General features: G+C 29.0%; 1 protein-coding gene across 1 annotated transcript in view; it reads left to right on the top strand.

Moving 5' to 3' along the window:
- Positions 1-6,671: 6,671 nt before the first annotated feature.
- Positions 6,672-18,107, top strand: part of LOC100198789 (adhesion G-protein coupled receptor G4) — a 60,752-nt gene continuing 49,316 nt past the window's right edge. Inside the window, exons 1-2 of the mRNA XM_065812296.1 lie at positions 6,672-6,696; positions 6,900-7,023. Of these exons, the coding sequence (XP_065668368.1) occupies positions 6,954-7,023 (70 nt within the window). The 5' untranslated portion in view covers positions 6,672-6,696; positions 6,900-6,953. The remainder of the gene's footprint in view (positions 6,697-6,899; positions 7,024-18,107) is intronic.

Genomic DNA, 18,107 nt, shown 5'->3' with positions numbered 1-18,107 from the left:
CAGCTTTAAAAAAAATTATGTTTTAAAAAATTAATACATAAATGTTATACTTGATTAATACTCTTAACTTTTTTTTTTAACATATCACAGTTATAAAAACTTAATTTTAATCAAATGTAATTTATTTTAGAACGGCTGAGCAATAATTAAAACCCTCTAAAACTTTGCAATAATTTCTTGTTTTTATATAGGTTAAAGACCGTAATTTATTGAAAACGGATTTTCTCCGTAACCTAACAATGGAAAAAGTCTGATAAATACTACGGAGTATTTTACAGCCAACGCCACGAAAGTTCCTCAGGATATACTAAATTCGATGCAGAATGATGAATTTAACTTGTCTTAATACGGAAATACGGAAAAGAGGCGATCTCATTCAACAATAAAAGCATGTCAACAATTTAAACCTAACTGACTGGCACGTATAGCCTTGTAGCATAGCACTGGAACTAGTATGTTTAAAGAAGAAAAATTTGAATGAGGTAAGTTACCATTAAGTTGAACTTTAATGGCAGGAGAATGTTTAGATGTCATAAAAACTTTCAAATGTGGTAAAAAACTCTCCTTTCACTTAAACCTGATAAAAAATAATATTTTTGCTTGTCAAAACTGCAAAATTTCATGACATTTAAAACATATCAATCTTTCAAAAGGGTTACATTTTATAGTAATATATATAAAAGTATAATACAGACAGAGGCACGAGTGGCATTGAAGACATAAAGCAGAAAAGTCCAAAAGTTATTATTTATGTTTCAATCACAAACAACTTGCTTTCAAAATACTTTGAAAATCAATTATCCACCATTTATCACAAATACCCAAAGAAGTACTCTTTTCAAAACTTTTAAATTCCGAAGACTTTACTTAAAATAACTGACTTCTCCATCTTATCTCGAGAACCGCGGTTATGGAATTCGATCTTTAAAGTGGAAATAAAATACATGAAATCATCAAATCTCTTTAAAGCAGCATTGAAACAGCACCTATTTAATTCAAGTGACGTCAACATACTCTCTTATTTATAAAGATCAAATTAATAATAACTAACTAAAACGAGTTTATCCCTTTTGAATGACCACAAACGATGATTATATCACAATACAAATAGTTTTTTTTTCGATGCTAATCTATCAGATCGTTACGTACAAGGCCTTGTTTTTGGTTAATATCTACTTATGAATTTTTAATGTCACGTTAATCTCGCGTGAAACTTATCGCAAAGTTACAAATGAAATGGGCCTGATGATAAGACTGCAGTCTTCTACTTGCTCCAGTCATTATTTTAATTTTTTTTCTTATTTCTAAATGTATACAAATAAATATATACATGTATTTATAAATGTATTAACGTTAATTGTATATAAAATAAATAGTGACGAAATAAATTACAAAACAAATAAAAAAATTTATCCAACTTGTTGCTGAAACGGTTGGTATTGACACATATCTGTATTTTCAAAACACAATATAATTGAACCAAAATTTTTTTTATTTGCAAAGTTGGTATTTATTTTTCATCGAGTCATAAATTTTAACAGTTCCATCCCTGCAACCAGGTGTGCTTTTCAATTGCCAGTGAAAGGACCGATCATGTAAAATTTGTAGCATCTTGTTTAACTGTATACTCAAAATAAGATTAGTTCCAAGTAAGGTCTTTTGAATACCTTGAGTAGCAGAAAGTTAAATTAGGTTAGATTAGGTTAAAATTTATTAGAACAGTGACACTTGTTCTAAAGAAAACAATATAAAGGACAAAGAATAAAGGACTCTGCAACGTGTTCTACATATATATATATATATATATATATATATATATATATATATATATATATATATATATATATATATATATATATATATATTGTATATATATATATATGTATATATATATACAATATATATATATATATATATATATATATATATATATATATATATATATATATATATATATATATATATATATATAGTGTTTTGGACACCACTGTATATATATATATATATATATATATATATATATACAGTGGTGGCCAAAAGTATGGAAACTTTTCAAAAATGATTTTTATTTATTTATAAAAAATGCAACACTTACTACATATTATGCATATGTTTATTGAAGTCGTAATACAACTTTTTAATAAAATAAAACATTTTTTTTTTATTAACATATACAAAAAAAAATTAAATTTTTAAATCAGGCCAGGTCATAAGTATGGAAACTTATGACCATTTTAAATGTTCCCTTAAAACAATAATCTAGCCATCTTATTTTTTTTAGAAATTAACGTTTTTTTGACAGCCACTCTTCCAAATAAGCCCGCATCATTTAACCTTCTACGAATTGTCCTGTCAGATTATAAAACTCCATGCTGTTTCAAGATTTCATCTTTTATATCCTATGATAACTTTCTAATATCTTTTGTAGAAGTATTTTTTATAACTTTATCCAATCTTTTTGTTGTTTTTCTTGGTCTTCCAGGTTTCATTTTCACTTCTACAATTCCTCTATCTTTGAATTTTTTAATAATTTTTGAAACTGTACCTTTTGGAACTTGAAAATTTCGAGAAATATCAATTGGTTTATTACCGTTTTTAAAACACTCAACTATTTTATTTTTAATATCACTAGAATAATATTTTCGCGGTGCCATACTGATTTATATAAAAGTAAACTATGATGAACTAACAAAGATGTCAATTCTAACACGTTTTGATTCTAAATGATAAGATTTGTTTATGTTTAGTGACAAGTTTGAACAAGTTTCCATACTTTTGTGCAATCAAAATTAAGAAGTATTAGTATGTAATAAAATGTCTTAGAAAAGACAAGTTCAAAATTGTAGTATATATAAAGTAGACTATTGCAAGTACACTTGGGTTAAATAATTTTGGTTTTATTTAACACAAATAAAAAAAAATGTAATTTTAAAAAAGTTTCCATACTTTTGTATATATAAAATTATTGTATACAATCCCACCGTTATTAAACAAAAATTAGTAAGCCGTACCAGTTTTTTTGAAGTTAATAGAGTTAAATTTAATTTTGAACCTCTTGATATTTTTGGTATTAACGACGTAAGACGGCAAATTATTCCAAATATTAACAATCCTAAGTGAGACTCTTTCCACTTACTTAGTGTGGTTTGTCGACCTAACCGGAAAGCATTATTCTAAAATTGGTCTTATGTAGATAATGTAGGCTTTTACAATAACATGCGGATCACAACTATTAAAACTTTTAAGGAATAAACATCGTCAAATGTTTCCTGCGCGGACAAAGTTAGCGATATGATTATTGTAATTTATGTAAGAATCCATGGTTACACCTAGATCTTTAGGGTTTGTTGACCTGGTTAAATTATGATCTCCTAATTGACAGTTCTAATTTAACAAAATCTTTGCGAAATGAAGTAGGTGCTATTTTATAAGTAAAACACTTATTATTGGCCACTTTTAACTGTCATTTTTCTGACCAGTGATAAACTTTATAAATTGCAACAGCAAGATTGTAACTGTAATTGGCATCCTTAAATTAACTATATAGTTTGATGTTGTCGGTATATAACATTAAAGAGCAATTAAGATCTTTTACTAGTCGATTTCCTAATGTTGCTTGAGTAGCATTAATTTCAATATCTCCTTTTATATTTTGATCCAGAATAACCCTAAACGTAGGTATTAATCCAGAATACTCTCAAATGCAGATACTGATCTAGAATAATCTCAAATGCAGATATTGGTTTGCAAACGGTAATGCTATTTTTATGTGAATAAATAAGGAAACTGTTATTAACTTATGATTGATTAAACTATAAGGTTGTTTGAACAGATATTAATTTTTGGACTGTACTTTTTTCTGGGTAAATACTAAATAACAAATCTAAATGAGTTGCTTCTAGATATTGAATGTTAGCTTCTTGTTGTTTTGACATCAATATTAAAGCGAAAAACGTTTATTTTAAAATTTCACCATAAAAGTTTTTTAGAGTGCATTGACCACATTTAAAAAGTTAGAGCCCATTTCAACTTCTCCTCCGATATCTTTGCGACCACGCTTTTTTGCGACCATGCTTTCTTCATCACTTGATTATTTATTTTAAATCTAAGTGTCTCTTTTTGAAATTTTTATTATATGTTGCTTGCACTGCTTTTCTGAAGCAATTTTTATATTTTAGTAACCTTTTTCTTTAGAGCCTCGCAACCTTTAACTGCACGCAACCAATTACTAGCTTTTCTACTACAAAATCAAATATATCTTTTTTTTAAACTATTATTTAAACAGTAATCAGTCTCATTCTAAGTATTAATTGCCTCAATAACTGGAAGATGTTTTAAATAGATAAGATAAAACAGAATCGTCTTTGTGGATTGTATAAAAAGGTTACAACTTTTAATTAATCCTAAAATGGTCCTCAAATATACAATTTTTGTCCTCAAATGTACGATTTTTTTAAATATACAACTTTTTTCAGATCAAAACAAGTACTCTCATGTTTTGTAGTAAATAATGCAATTGTTTTCTACTATTTACAATCTTGATTAGTTAAAAAAAGAATTTTCTATGGTTTCAACCAATCATTATTTTTTAGAAAATTTTTTGGGCGGTTTATAGAAAACAATTCAATTGGTCTCTTAACCATTAAAATGATTGGCTAAAATATTATTAAACCAATTATTCAATAATAATAAAAACAGAAAATTAGTTACTAGCCAATTACTTTAAGAACAAGAATACTCATTGTGGCTTGCTTATTTGAAAAAATTATCAATATGATCCAACCTCACTTGCCCATGCTAATCTCCTGATTTATCATATTTTTATAATATCATATTATCTAATAATTCAACGTTATAGTTATAAAGAGTGGAATTTCATGAAACAAATTTTTATGCTTAAAACAACTAATTACTGTTTTTAAAGGTTACCCAAAAGATTTGCTAACTTTTTGAAAAACCGAAATCCACTTCAGATGGCGGACTGAGAAATAATTGTTTCAAGACTTCGCATCTCACACTGTTTAAAATAGATACATTTATAATATCTCAATTATAAATGGAAAGTAATTCAATATTTGTTTTAAATCCATACTTTAAACTTAAAAATTTTTGACTTTTTCATTTGCTTTATTTTATATAATGTACAAAGTTTTTTATTCTATAATTTCGGAACTAATTTTGGGACTTGTTGATAAAGACATACAAGGTTGGGACTTGTTGATAAAGACATGCAAGGTTGGGACTTGTTGATAAGAAATATAAGGTCTTTTTAACGCGCCTGTCATCAGAATATTTTGCAAGTATCTTACGGAATTAATGTATTTACACGTCAAAAAAATATATATGTAAATATAAAAAAAAATTGATAAAGTGATTTATAAAAAAATGGTGGTTTCAAATTTTTTTTTGGGTACATTATTATCCACCCAAAATATGTTTAGGTTGGATAATATAATAGGGATATTACAATAAGGTGTATTATATTAGGGTGGGTCATACTCAGTGGGCACGGGACGTAAAAAAAATGTCAAAAAGTCGAACGTTTTGGATGTCTTTTATACGTTCAAAAGACGTCTTTTTTGAACTGCTGGCCACTCAGTGGTCAGCAGTTCAAAATAATATAACCTATAGTGCCCACTGAGGAATAATCTAACCTAACAATGGATCATTCAGGTTACCTTATATAAAAATATAAGTTAACCTTATGCCAAAATTGAATATTTTCATCAAGGGACCAGTCAATAGCTTTTCAATTTAACCTCGGGCACCCACCTGGTAGATAAATAATTATATTTATCTATCCACCAGGTTGTTCATCGAGCTGAAAACATCAAAGCAATTTTAATCATCTCGGTAGTATCCTTGTAACCGAACATAACAAAAAACGAGTTTCACTGAACAAAAAACAACAAAAAATCACTAAAATGATTATTGTTAAAAAATTAAAAATAAAAACTATACAAAGTTACGCTACATAGTAACCATTAGTTATTGTAATTATTTTACAAATTGTTTACTAAAACTCGAAAATTAAATAAAATCACTCTATTTTAAAATCGTATGCTATATTTTAAGCTTCTTTTCTTGCTTCGAGATTTGATTAAATAACAACTTCGAAAAAATCAAAAAAAAAAGTTTTCTAAAAAACTAAAGCTTAAAGTTTTATAAGTTGTATATCATAATTCTATTCTTGCTTCTAATACTCCATTCATTTAATATGAAATTTAAGAAAAAGTTGTAGTTAGCCGTTTTGTTGTCGCCGTTTTTAGGCCGATAGCAAAACGCTTATGGCATTCGCTTTATTTTTTGCTTTTTTTTCATATAAATTTCAAGAAAGTCAATACAATAGCAATACTTTAATTTTAATAAAATTAATGTTTTAAAAAACTTAATATTTTCCATACTAAAATACAAATAACTATGTTTTTTATGGTCTTTATATATTGAACTTTATATGACAATAAAATAACTAATCAATGAAATTGTTTCCGTTATCAATTAACTCTTATTAAAAAAAGCCTTTTTAAAGAGTTAAAGCAAAATCTATAACTTTGTTATATTTGGGAATTGGAGTACTTCTACAAAATTTCATAGAACTTTGACGCACATCAAAATGTGACGTGTTATTATACTTTATTTCAAATAAATTTGTAGAGTTTTTATAAGCTCTTTAAAAATAGAAGGATTGTATATGAGGCAAATTAAAACAGTTTTTTATTTTACTGTCACTTTTATAACTTTCAACAAAAGAAATAACTTAATGACGTCGTTTAATTACTTCAAGGAACTCCTATTTTCTGTAACTTGATTAAACTAATATTGTAAACAAATATTAATATAATTTTGCTTAAAAAGATATTGAAGCAAATCATCTTTTAATAGTGAAAAATATTTGTTAGATTTTGCATGGAAAAAAAAGAAGTTACATCCAATACACTGCTACATTTTCAATTATGAAAAATCGTGAAATGCTGCTTTGGTGGACAGTTTTGCTTCTTAAAATTAAATATTCTGCTTTCCAAAGTAAGTTTTATATATTTTACCATTTTATCAGCCACATTTAAAGTCAGCTTATTTTGAAGTAACAAAATTCCATTAAAAGGATCGCTTAATAAAACTGCGATTAATTTTAAAATGTCAGATTCGGGTAACGGTAGTTTTGTAATGGAACTTTGTTGTTTTGTATGCGCAATTTTTTAGCTTTTATTTACAATTTTTTAACTTAGGTACATATTCTGCTAGAACAAATTAGGTGTCTGCGACATAATCTTTTTCAATAAAATTTGGCATTCACGTTAGGGTACGTCATACTAAAATTTTTTTGAAAATTACATTTGGGGAGTGATTTTATTATGGGTTGGGGTAAGTTAAGCAATTGTCAACCAAAAAAAATTGATTTTTTTTTTTTTGTGTGTAAAAACTAACTTGAAAAATGTAAAAAAGCGTTAAATAGTGCATCTTTATGACAAAAAGTTTACAACAAAACAAAACTTTACTAATGTCTTCTAAATTTTAAAAAAAGTCCACTTATCGTCGTAATCTATAAATTATAGAACACAGTTACTTTGTATTTGTTATTTACTTTGCGTTTTGTTGCATTTCATTGGTGGTTTTTCATTATAATTGTTTTCGTTTTACAGTAAAAAATAAATAAAGTAGAATATTGTGTTATGGATAGTTCAAAATTGAAACAAACTAGACATTCTTCTATAGCTAATTTAACTAAGTATCTTGGAGTAGGAAAAGATTGGTCGGAAAATAAAGTTTTTACACTGAGAGATGTGCTTAGGAAAGGTCTACATATTCAGAAAAGTTTGCTTCTATCTGATGATCTTGATAGGTTAGTTTTTTGAAACGATATTACGATATAATATAAACAATGTATGAGAGTTTTAGTGGGCACAGGACGTCCAATAACATCCATAGAACATTCATTAGACATCTGGACACCCGCTGGTCGTCTCAAGACGTTCAAAGAACGCCCAGGTATTATACTATTCAAGTATTTCAAACGACAATGTTAAAACAGTTTAAGTTTTATGTTTTTTTAGGAGATGATTTTTTAGAGAAATGTTGGTGGTATTGGTAGATTTCGTATTGAAACACTGGTCTCAATCCTATGCTTTGTTTAAGACCACTGTTGTCATATCTCAAAAAACTCAAAAAACAGGCATAAGTGCCTGTCAGTCAAAAGAGACATTTCTAAACAAAAAGAAAAAAAGAAAACTGTCAAATTGTGGGTATATATATATATATTTGTTCTAAAGCTATCAAGTTGCCACAACTTGATTACAATGACTCAGATCTCAAAGAGATAAGATCGGTAAAAAATTAGGCTACCAAATAAATCAACTAGACAAGGAAGAAACAAAAAGACAGATTAAAGCAGCGAAACGTAAAGTAACAGATATTGCATCTTTAGAAAAAAGAAAAAATTTATTTAAAAAACCTCATATTAATACACAAGTTCAAATTGAAAACATCGAAGACAAAGTTTATGAATCAGTGGGGCATGGCTTAGATACTTAAAACTTAGAAACTTAACCTGAAATAGTTAAAGATGTGAATGAAGAATCCTCGGAAGACGGCTCCAATAATATCAAGCAAAAAACTTGCCCATTTGTTACCATTAAACAAAATTACACGAAGATCCCTAATGCAGCACTAGCATCTCTTCAAATTGACATATCTCCTGTAGCGACATCCGCAATTGTATCTGCTTTCCTTCAAGATTTAATCAAATCAAATTACTTGACTCCAAAAATGGCTAGCTTAGCATATGATCGTAATAAGATTTTGGAGAGCCAGACACGAGGTTATGGCTAAAACTAGAGTTTTGTTAGAAAAAATAATTTTGATGCTCCTATCAAAGGCATATTTTTAGATAGAAGAAAAGATCCTACTATACGCTTTAGTAATTGAATCTTCAATCAAAAGATTGAAGATTCAATTACTAAAGCGTTTTGTCAGAGAACAGAAAAGCAAGAGAACATAAGTGTTATTTCTGAACCAGATGGAAGCTATTTGACCCATTAAACACCTTCAAAGGGTCCAAACAAACCAGCTAAAGAAGCTGCAATCGGTGCTTATAACTGGATGGTTCTTAGAACATCCAGTTATAAGCACCGATTTTAAAGACAACCGATAATTCGCTAAGCTACAAGTTAGTTTCTTGTCTTGAATCAGGTGTCTTGAATCCTTTACTTGTCAACAGAAAATGTGGTAATCTTTGCCATGGCAGGTGGCTCACAATTGGTCAAGCAATTCATTGGCTTTACATTATTGAACATGAGTTGGAAGATGATATTTAAAAACATCTAAAAGTTTTTTCTCAGTTCGTGGCTCAAGTGTACTTTCATATGTGGTTTAGAATACTGTATATATATATATATATATATATATATATATATATATATATATATATATATATATATATATATATATATATATATATATATATATATATATATATATATATATATATATATATATATATATATATATATATATATATATACAGTATCGGACAAAGCGAGTGCAACCAATGCTAAATTTGACAAAGCGAGTGCAACTAATGCTAAATGCAAATAATGCTAATTTAGTTTTTTTATATAAAAGTGCTGCATTTTTTCAATTTAAAGAAATAACTATGTAACTGTTAAGAGACAAAGTTCTTCAAGTTTTATTCATCACAAAGTTCATTATTTGTACACGAAAATTAATAAATTAATCAAAAATATTAAAAAAAGTTAATTTCCTTCTGGACAAAACAAGTGCAACTCGACAAAATGTTGACCAAGCTGTATTTCGCTATCAATATTTCGTGGTGAATCCTTTGTTGTCTATCACAGCCTTGCATCTTCGAGGCATAGATTTGATCAGGTGATCAATGAAACTTTGTAGAATTGCTGCCCAGGCCTTTTGGATTTGCACAAATAGTTGATCCTTATTACGAACACCTTCACGATTAATTCTGTGGTTGACGATCTCCCACAGGTTCTCGATAGGGTTGAGATCCGGAGATTGAGGCGGCCAATCCATCACCGATAGGTGGTTGTCTTGAAACCACTGCTTGACTACCTTTGCAGTGTGTTACGGATCGTTGTCTTGCTGAAAAACCCATTTTATTGGCATATTCCATTCAGCATGAGGTAACATAACATCTTTCAGGATATTTTTATACATGAAACGGTCCATTATTCCATTGTTTCGATGTATTGGACCTAGACCGTTAGCAGAAAAGCACCCCAAGACCATTATATTGCCTCCACCATGCTTCACGTTCTTGTGGCAGTAATGTAAATCGAGGCGTTTTCCGGCCGGTCGACGTACACGGCAAATGCCATTGCTCCCAATGATGTTGAACTTCGATTCATGACTGAACAGGACAGTTCGCTATTTCTGCACATTCCAGTCAATATGAGATGTAGCGAACAGGAGTCTTTTTTTCTGGTTTTTTAGTGAAATCAGCGGTTACTTTGCAGGGCGTCGAGAAAACAATCCGGGTTCAACAGCAGGTCGTCTGATTGTTCGGTCCGATACAGGCAGCTCTAATTGCTTTTGTATCTCGACTGATGATATCCAGGGATCCTTCTTGACGAATCTGAGGATCTTAGAATCCTCTCTAGAAGTGGTGGAACGCGGTCTTCCACCTTTGTTTTCTGCTGCCAACTTCCCCGTAGAACGATATATGGAACATAGTCTTGATACGGTCTATTTTTTCACGCGATATTGATCACAAATACTTTTTTGTGACATTCCACTTACGTAATCGCCAATAATTTTTGTTCTTATTTCCAATCCAAGACTGTCGGGAGCCATTTATTCACTTGAAGTCATAAAAATAATAAAAATAAATAATCACGCTTCTCAAGGCTTACCGTGTTACATTTACCTTGTGATGATACAATAATGCTCTGTGGAACACAACGTCTTGGTTGGATGTGGACTGTATTGATGTAATGAAACACTTGTTGTATTTCACTTTTTGATGTTCTTCGATAAAACACTTTGATAAAACTCACTTCGATAAAGTGTCTTGATAATACTGACTGATTGACTTCCATATACTGACTGTATTACATGTCGATTTACATGTCTTTTATATAGTAAAATGAACCTGTGTGAACCTGTTCTGGAAGATTCTAGATGCTTCTTTTTGATGCTTCTGGAAGCTTCTGGATGCGTCTGGATGCTTCTGAATGTTTCTGGATAATGCTTCTAGATGCTTCTTCTGGAAACTTCTGGAAGATTTTGCATGTTTATGGAAACTTCTGGAAACTTCTGGATACTTTTAATTATTAAAAAACTTTAATTATTAAAAACCTTTAATTATTAAAAAACTTCCGTGACTTTGACACGGACCAGACTGAAGAAAATGAAACAAACCAAAAAAGTTGCACTTGTTTTGTCTGCTGCAAAATGGCACTTGTCAACGAAATTCTGCCTGTGTGCTGTCACCTGTCCGCTGATTGCTCATGTCATGGCATGCTATGATTCCAGACTCCTGAACTGTTTGCTGTGGTAGTATAGTTCGTTTCGTTTTTAAGACATGTAAAATTAGGAACACTTTTTAGCATTGTTCGATGTTTGTTGCAAATGTTTTGTCCAATACTGTATATATATATATATATATATATATATATATATATATATATATATATATATATATATATATATATATATATATATATATATATATAGATTTTTATTGTTCGGTGGATCAAACCGATCACCGAACAATAAAAATCAAGTAACGTTATTATTTTTTTTTAATTTTTAAACTATTTTTTTTAAATATGAAAAAAAATACCAACAAGTACATTTATTAATTTTTTTTTTTTTTTAATTGTGTTTAAAAATATGAAAACTAGAAGAAAAAAAAAATGATCGCTTTTGGCAGAAAGTCTGTTAAAACCGATCAATATAAAATACATTTAATAAATTTAACATTTCATATATGTAAATGTATATATTTTAATATATTTTTTTATAGCATACAGAGCTATCCTATATATTTTTTATATAGCATACAGAAATAATAAAAGATTTAGGTTCACATTTTTTACAACAAAAAAAATCTGAATCCATTCCAAAATTTTTTGGCAAACATGTTTTGTTGCAGAGCCAAGTATTGCAATTTGGATTCTCGAATGACATCATCTCCCAAATTAATTCTTTTTTACACTTTTTGCATTTAATAACTTTTCTTCTTTTGGCTGAAGGTGTTGTAATCGGTTCTATATTTTGAGTTACTTCTTTTTCTGCAGGATTTGGCAATGGCATTATGAGTTTGCAGATGGTTTTACTTTTTTAAGTTTGTTTTTTAGCAAATTTGAGTTGCTCAACTTCTTTTTTTTTTTTGAGATGATCTGCAACACCGTGTTCTGTAATAGATTGGCCAGCAATTTTTGGAATATTAGGTTGCCTCAATTTTTTTACATGAGACTGATTTTTTTCTTGAAAAAAACTCTTTAGCTCATTTTCCATTTCGATTTTCATTCTCTCATGTAGTGCTCTGTACTTGTCGAACCTCGAAGCTGCTGTTGCTGGTTCAGAAGATAATGCTAAAGACTTTATTGTTCGCAATGGCGGTGAAGACATCAGTTGATTAAACGTTTCGGAGATAGCTAATGTCTATTGATTGATTTTGTTTTTGTTAAGTGGAAATAACCCAGTATATTCAAAACCAGCAATAGCGTGCAAATGTGTAAAACACCTCTCTCATACACCTGTTTGAGCAAGGTAGGAAAATTTTCTTTATCTAAGTTTTTTCATTTTGTGTCCTTATAATATTTGGTACGAACTGCCTTTCACACTTGCTTAACATGGCAATAGACACCTCTGTTCAGTGGCTGAAGAATGTGAGATGAGTGGGCTGGTAGACAAATCAAAATTATACTGTTTTCCCAACATAGCAATACAGCTGCTAAACTGACGTGAGACGTATGTCTATCAAGATGTAAAATATGAGTACCAATAGTAGCTTGACATTCTGGTATATGCACTTTTTTCAACCATTTAATAAATGTGCCATGCTCCATCCAACCAGATTTAGAAATTGAATATTTGGTGCCAGTCAGACCACCTTAAGCCCACTCAGCTCTAAAGTTTCGTTTTGCTTTGTATACCACGAATGGTGGTGTAAAGTATCCATCAGCATTACAACATTTTTTCATTGTTACCAGTGAGTTTCAAAACACGCTTTGCACCTTTTCGACATACTACAGTTGCTTTGCCTTGATCACCACAGAAACCCGTTTCATCGCAATTCCGAATGTGACAACCAGAAGTTATCCCAGACAATTAATATTGTTTAGTGACAACTTCAAAATAATTATTAATTATTTCTTGCGTACAAAAAGCGGCTCTGGCAGATGCTAAAGTGTGAGTTTTTCTTGTGGAAATTTCTTTAGATCATCGGTTTATAAATGCATAAAACCAGTATTTGCCAGTCCTGCCATTTTTAAATAGGCCTGATTGATTTGTACGAAGAAGCTAACCGCATACAAAGTCCATGACATTATTTCGTGTTAAACCATAATAGGAACCAAACGCATGTACCATAATTGACTCTGTTTGCTGCGAGAGTTCGGTTGTTGATCCTGATCCCTTGAAGCTAGCATTGTTGTTGTTCTTGCGACCTACTAGAGTTGAAAATGGAATTCCATATTTGAATGCAGCTTTTCTGATTAAAGTATTTTTTTTTTTTTATATCATTTAACGCAGCTTCTATATCTTCTTTATTGGATGACTTTTTACTTGTTGTCATCTTGAAAATGAATAATTAATAAATTTCATTGAGTCATTTTTGTAAAATAACTTTATATAGGAAAAACCCCGAACTAGCACATTAGAAAATCCAATAATTTAATTCACCTAGGTACCTAATTTAAAAATTCACATATTTCTTAATAAAGGAATTTAAAGTAAATATGTGAATGATCGGTTTTACCAGAAAAATATTAATACTAATTTTTCTTACTATTTTGTCTAATTTTTAACTATAAAACGAACAAAATTATGTAATCGGTATTAAAATTAAATTTTCTACAAGATAGAAGTAAAATTATTTTTAAACGAATTATGGTTCCCGAATTATTGCGATAGCAAATAAAAGAAAAAAGCAAATTTTTATGACTCTCTTTTAAACTTTTATAAAAGTAAAATGACTGAAAAATGACTTGAATTTTATTTTAACACATTTGGATAGAGGAGATGATCTTCTGCTGTTTTTATTTTTTAAATATTTCTATTAATTCCGGTTTTATTTAAATTTTTCGATCAATGATCCAAAAAGTTGTATGATTGATTTGACCCGCCTTTACACTATATAAATTTTGATTTTCATAAAACAATTTACTTAAGTGAATTTTATGAAACAATTAGCGACATTAATTTTTTTATCAGGCACGTACTAAGGGGTATTTTATAACAAGCACATTTAACATGTTAACATTTAATTTTTATGCCGCGGCCAAGGTAGCAGCATGGAATTTTGCCTACCCCCTGGTTATAATTGATTTTACAAAAGATGCTACTTAAAAAAAACAACTTTGAATTTTCGAACTTGTTTTTGGCTTTTCAATACATGCTTTTCAATTTCATAATCATACAGTGTATGATTGTATCATATCACTGTATGTTATGTACACAGACCTGTATTACAGGGCTGTAGCTACAAAACATGGACTGGGTGGGCAATAAAGCTTTCTATATGCTCTTAGATAAAGCCCTGTAGAGGTTACATGAAACTTTTTCTGTTGAAACCTTACCAAACATAACTAGAAGAATTTGGGCACAATTTTTTACAAAAATATCCATGTTTTTTGTATGTAGCGCCTTATATTAAATATTATTTAAGAGTTATTTTTAGATGTTTTTGAACTATTGTTAATTTTTTTCTAATTTTTAAGAGAATATTATAATTTAAAATTTTAATAACATTTTTCGTATATTTCCTACTTAAGATTCATTTTATTCTTAGAAAAGTTCATTTTAAAAGTTAAATAAATTTTGAATAATTAGTTGTCATTTTAATAAACAGAAAGAACTCAGTACAAGGTACGCAGTGACCACTCATTTTGAAGATAATTTTTAGTTTAAACACCAGGAAAATAAACCCTCTACTTCCGTGCGATAAAAAAGATCGCAATATCTTGAAACATGCTACAATAAAATTAATCGGTTTTAATATTTTGAAAAATCGAAGAAAATAGAATTATGAGAAAAATTTGTTATCCATAAGAGTGAAGAGGCATAAACACAAAATTTAAAAACATGAAATGAAAAGCTAAGTAAATACAAACTCTTTGAATTTTTCGTACTGTAGCGTGTTTAAATTTAAATTAAAACATGCTACAATACGAAAAATTCAAAGAGTAATTCCTTATTTAATGAAATAAAGAATTACACAGTAACCATTATTTAAAAAATCACCTACTGCTACTTACCAATTAAACAAACCATTATCTGTTGGCATGGCAACGTTTAGATGCGATGAGAAAAACAGCACGAAAACTAGTTAATGGAGCTGGCTAACGGAGGAATTTTAACTGAAAATTATTGGCAATTAACATACGGAACCGAAACGGCAGGATTAGGGCTCGTCTTTAAAGTATGTTTGCTCGGATAGGAGGTCTGCAAATGGCGTGTAAGTGATGGGAAGGGGGTGGGAAAGGGCCAATTATAAAAGTAAGGAGACAATAAATTAAAAAAATCATGTAAATTGGGTGGATAGGTTGAAAGCGCAGATCCTTTATCGGGGTGTGAAGGGTACCCAAAAATGCGCCTTAAATACGCCTGCTCAGCGTAGTTAAGGAGAAATCCGAACAATATGCATTTGTTAAAAACAAAAAATTTTTAAACTTCAATTTTTTGTGTTTTCTGCTTATTTTCGACTATTACTGTTATACATATTTAAAAAATAGAATATAAGAATTTAATTAATTAATAGAATTAAGGCTTTTCTTATATAATTATAATTTTTTTATAAATCTTTTTTACCAAAGAATCAAACAAAACAAAACTACCACTAAAATACATAAAACGCGACAGGGCAACGTCGTAAAAACAGCTGAAGCAAATGTGTTAACTATTTACATTCCAAAAATGTCTTTTTAATCGAAAGTAAAAAGACTTTACAGTATTAAAATATTCAATGACTAAAAACCTCTGATTTTATCTTTCCGTAGCTGTAAAAACGTTAAAATCGAAGTTTTCACATTAGTTTTTACTCCATAATCTCTTTATAGTCGTTTGAATAAATTACGAAACAGAAACGTTTCAGCTTTTATATATTTTCTGTTCAATGGTATTAAACTAAAAGTTGAAACTCTTTGATAATAAAATAACCGAATATATGAAATTAAAATAAAACAACGAGCTTCGTGATTTTTCTTAAAAAATAAACCAATCAAAACGCACAGAAAACAAAATGGCATTTTTTGAAAACGAAAGGCCTAAAGGCTATATTTTTCTTCGGATCTCTTTTTAACTACGCTGAGTGCAGCAGTTTTCGCGGAAATATTGAATAAAAATTAGCAAATGCTTTTACTCAGTAATAGGTCAGCTTTACGCAAATAAAAAATTAAAAAGTTTTAATTAAATTTTTATTTACGCAAAGCTGACCAATTACTAAGCAAAAGCAATCGTTAATTTTTATTCACCCGGCCGCATATTTTGAAACCCTATACAGGCTCAGAATAGGCAGAAAAATGAGCAATCTGATTCGCTGATTTTGAAAGAGAGGCAAGTGCGATTTTATTGAAAAATATAATTAAAATCAAAACAAACAGATTTTTGAAATAAATTTCAAAGTTATGATATACTAAGTTTATCAATACAAGTCATGTGTTACTATTAACACAGGAAATTATTTTTTTTTAGTACTCTTCAGAGTATTTAAAATGTATCAAAATCTATTTGTACAAGAGAATTTTCACTCGTAAAAATTTCAATAAAGTTTATCTTGGTGATGAAGATTTTATCTATTGTTAATTTTAAGAAACGAAAAAAAAATGTGTTGAAGTAAATTTGAAAAAATCTACAAATGTGTTTCTCTTAAAATATGCCCTTGGCCTTAAAGCATTCTCAAATACATAGTTTATATAAGTATGTTGTACGATACTAATAGTGAAGCACTTTAGCATACAAAGTTTATATGCAGTTTTACGTGACTACTGGTGAAGAACTTTATTTATAAACTGATTTACATGTTTATTATAAAGAGTTGAAAATTAGAGTTTTTTAAAATAGAAAATTTGTACTAATTGCAAAACTAGCTTAGATGCTCCATGTCAATATATGAGCTCTGAGGAGATTTTGTTTTCATGCTTTGTTTCAACCATAGTTTGGAGGAGGCTGATATATTTTTTTATTACGTAACTTTTTAAAACATCGTGTTAAACCATTAAAACTTTTTTTAAATTTATAAAAATTTTGGCAGGCTGCATTAAGTTATAAAATATTTGAAAATTTAACAAAAGAAGTGATATTTATGTTTGTCTACAGAACAGTAATTTTTGTACAGTTTCATATAAACACTGACATTAAAAGCAAGAAAAAGTATTGTAAAATATTAAAAGTCAAATAAGTTAACCAAATAAAAGTGGATTATGGCATAAATAAAAGTAGATTATGGCAAATGATTGTGGCATTTTTGTATTGCAGTAATTGAAAGAAAAAAAGATTTATAAAACTAAACTAAGTAGTTAAAATCAATCGTTTTAATGAAAAAAGAGTAATAAAAAAAAGAAAAGAGAATTATCAAAAAAAAAGCTATTATAAAATGTGTTTTGTATGTATAAACTCTTGAAATATTTCACTTGAATTTGCATGTGTGCAATTTTGCAAGATTTCTAAATGTGTTTCTCATCAAATATAATGTCCGTGTTTTATAAAGCATACTCGATACAAAGTTTATATGCAATTGCACCAGACTTCTGGTAAAGTACTTATAATATGAAAAGTTTAAATTTTAAGCTGAGGTAGAGGTTGTTCTAAGCTCGTTACTGCATCTTTATACCAACTTGTTAATTATAAACAGTTTAACATTTAAAATTTTGGAAAAAGAAAATTTTTACAGATGTTTTGCCAAACTAGCTTAC

Source organism: Hydra vulgaris, chromosome 12 (assembly GCF_038396675.1).
Source record: "Hydra vulgaris chromosome 12, alternate assembly HydraT2T_AEP".
In the NCBI taxonomy this organism is placed as follows: domain Eukaryota; kingdom Metazoa; phylum Cnidaria; class Hydrozoa; order Anthoathecata; family Hydridae; genus Hydra; species Hydra vulgaris.
This window is presented reverse-complemented; position numbering and strand designations above follow the sequence as displayed.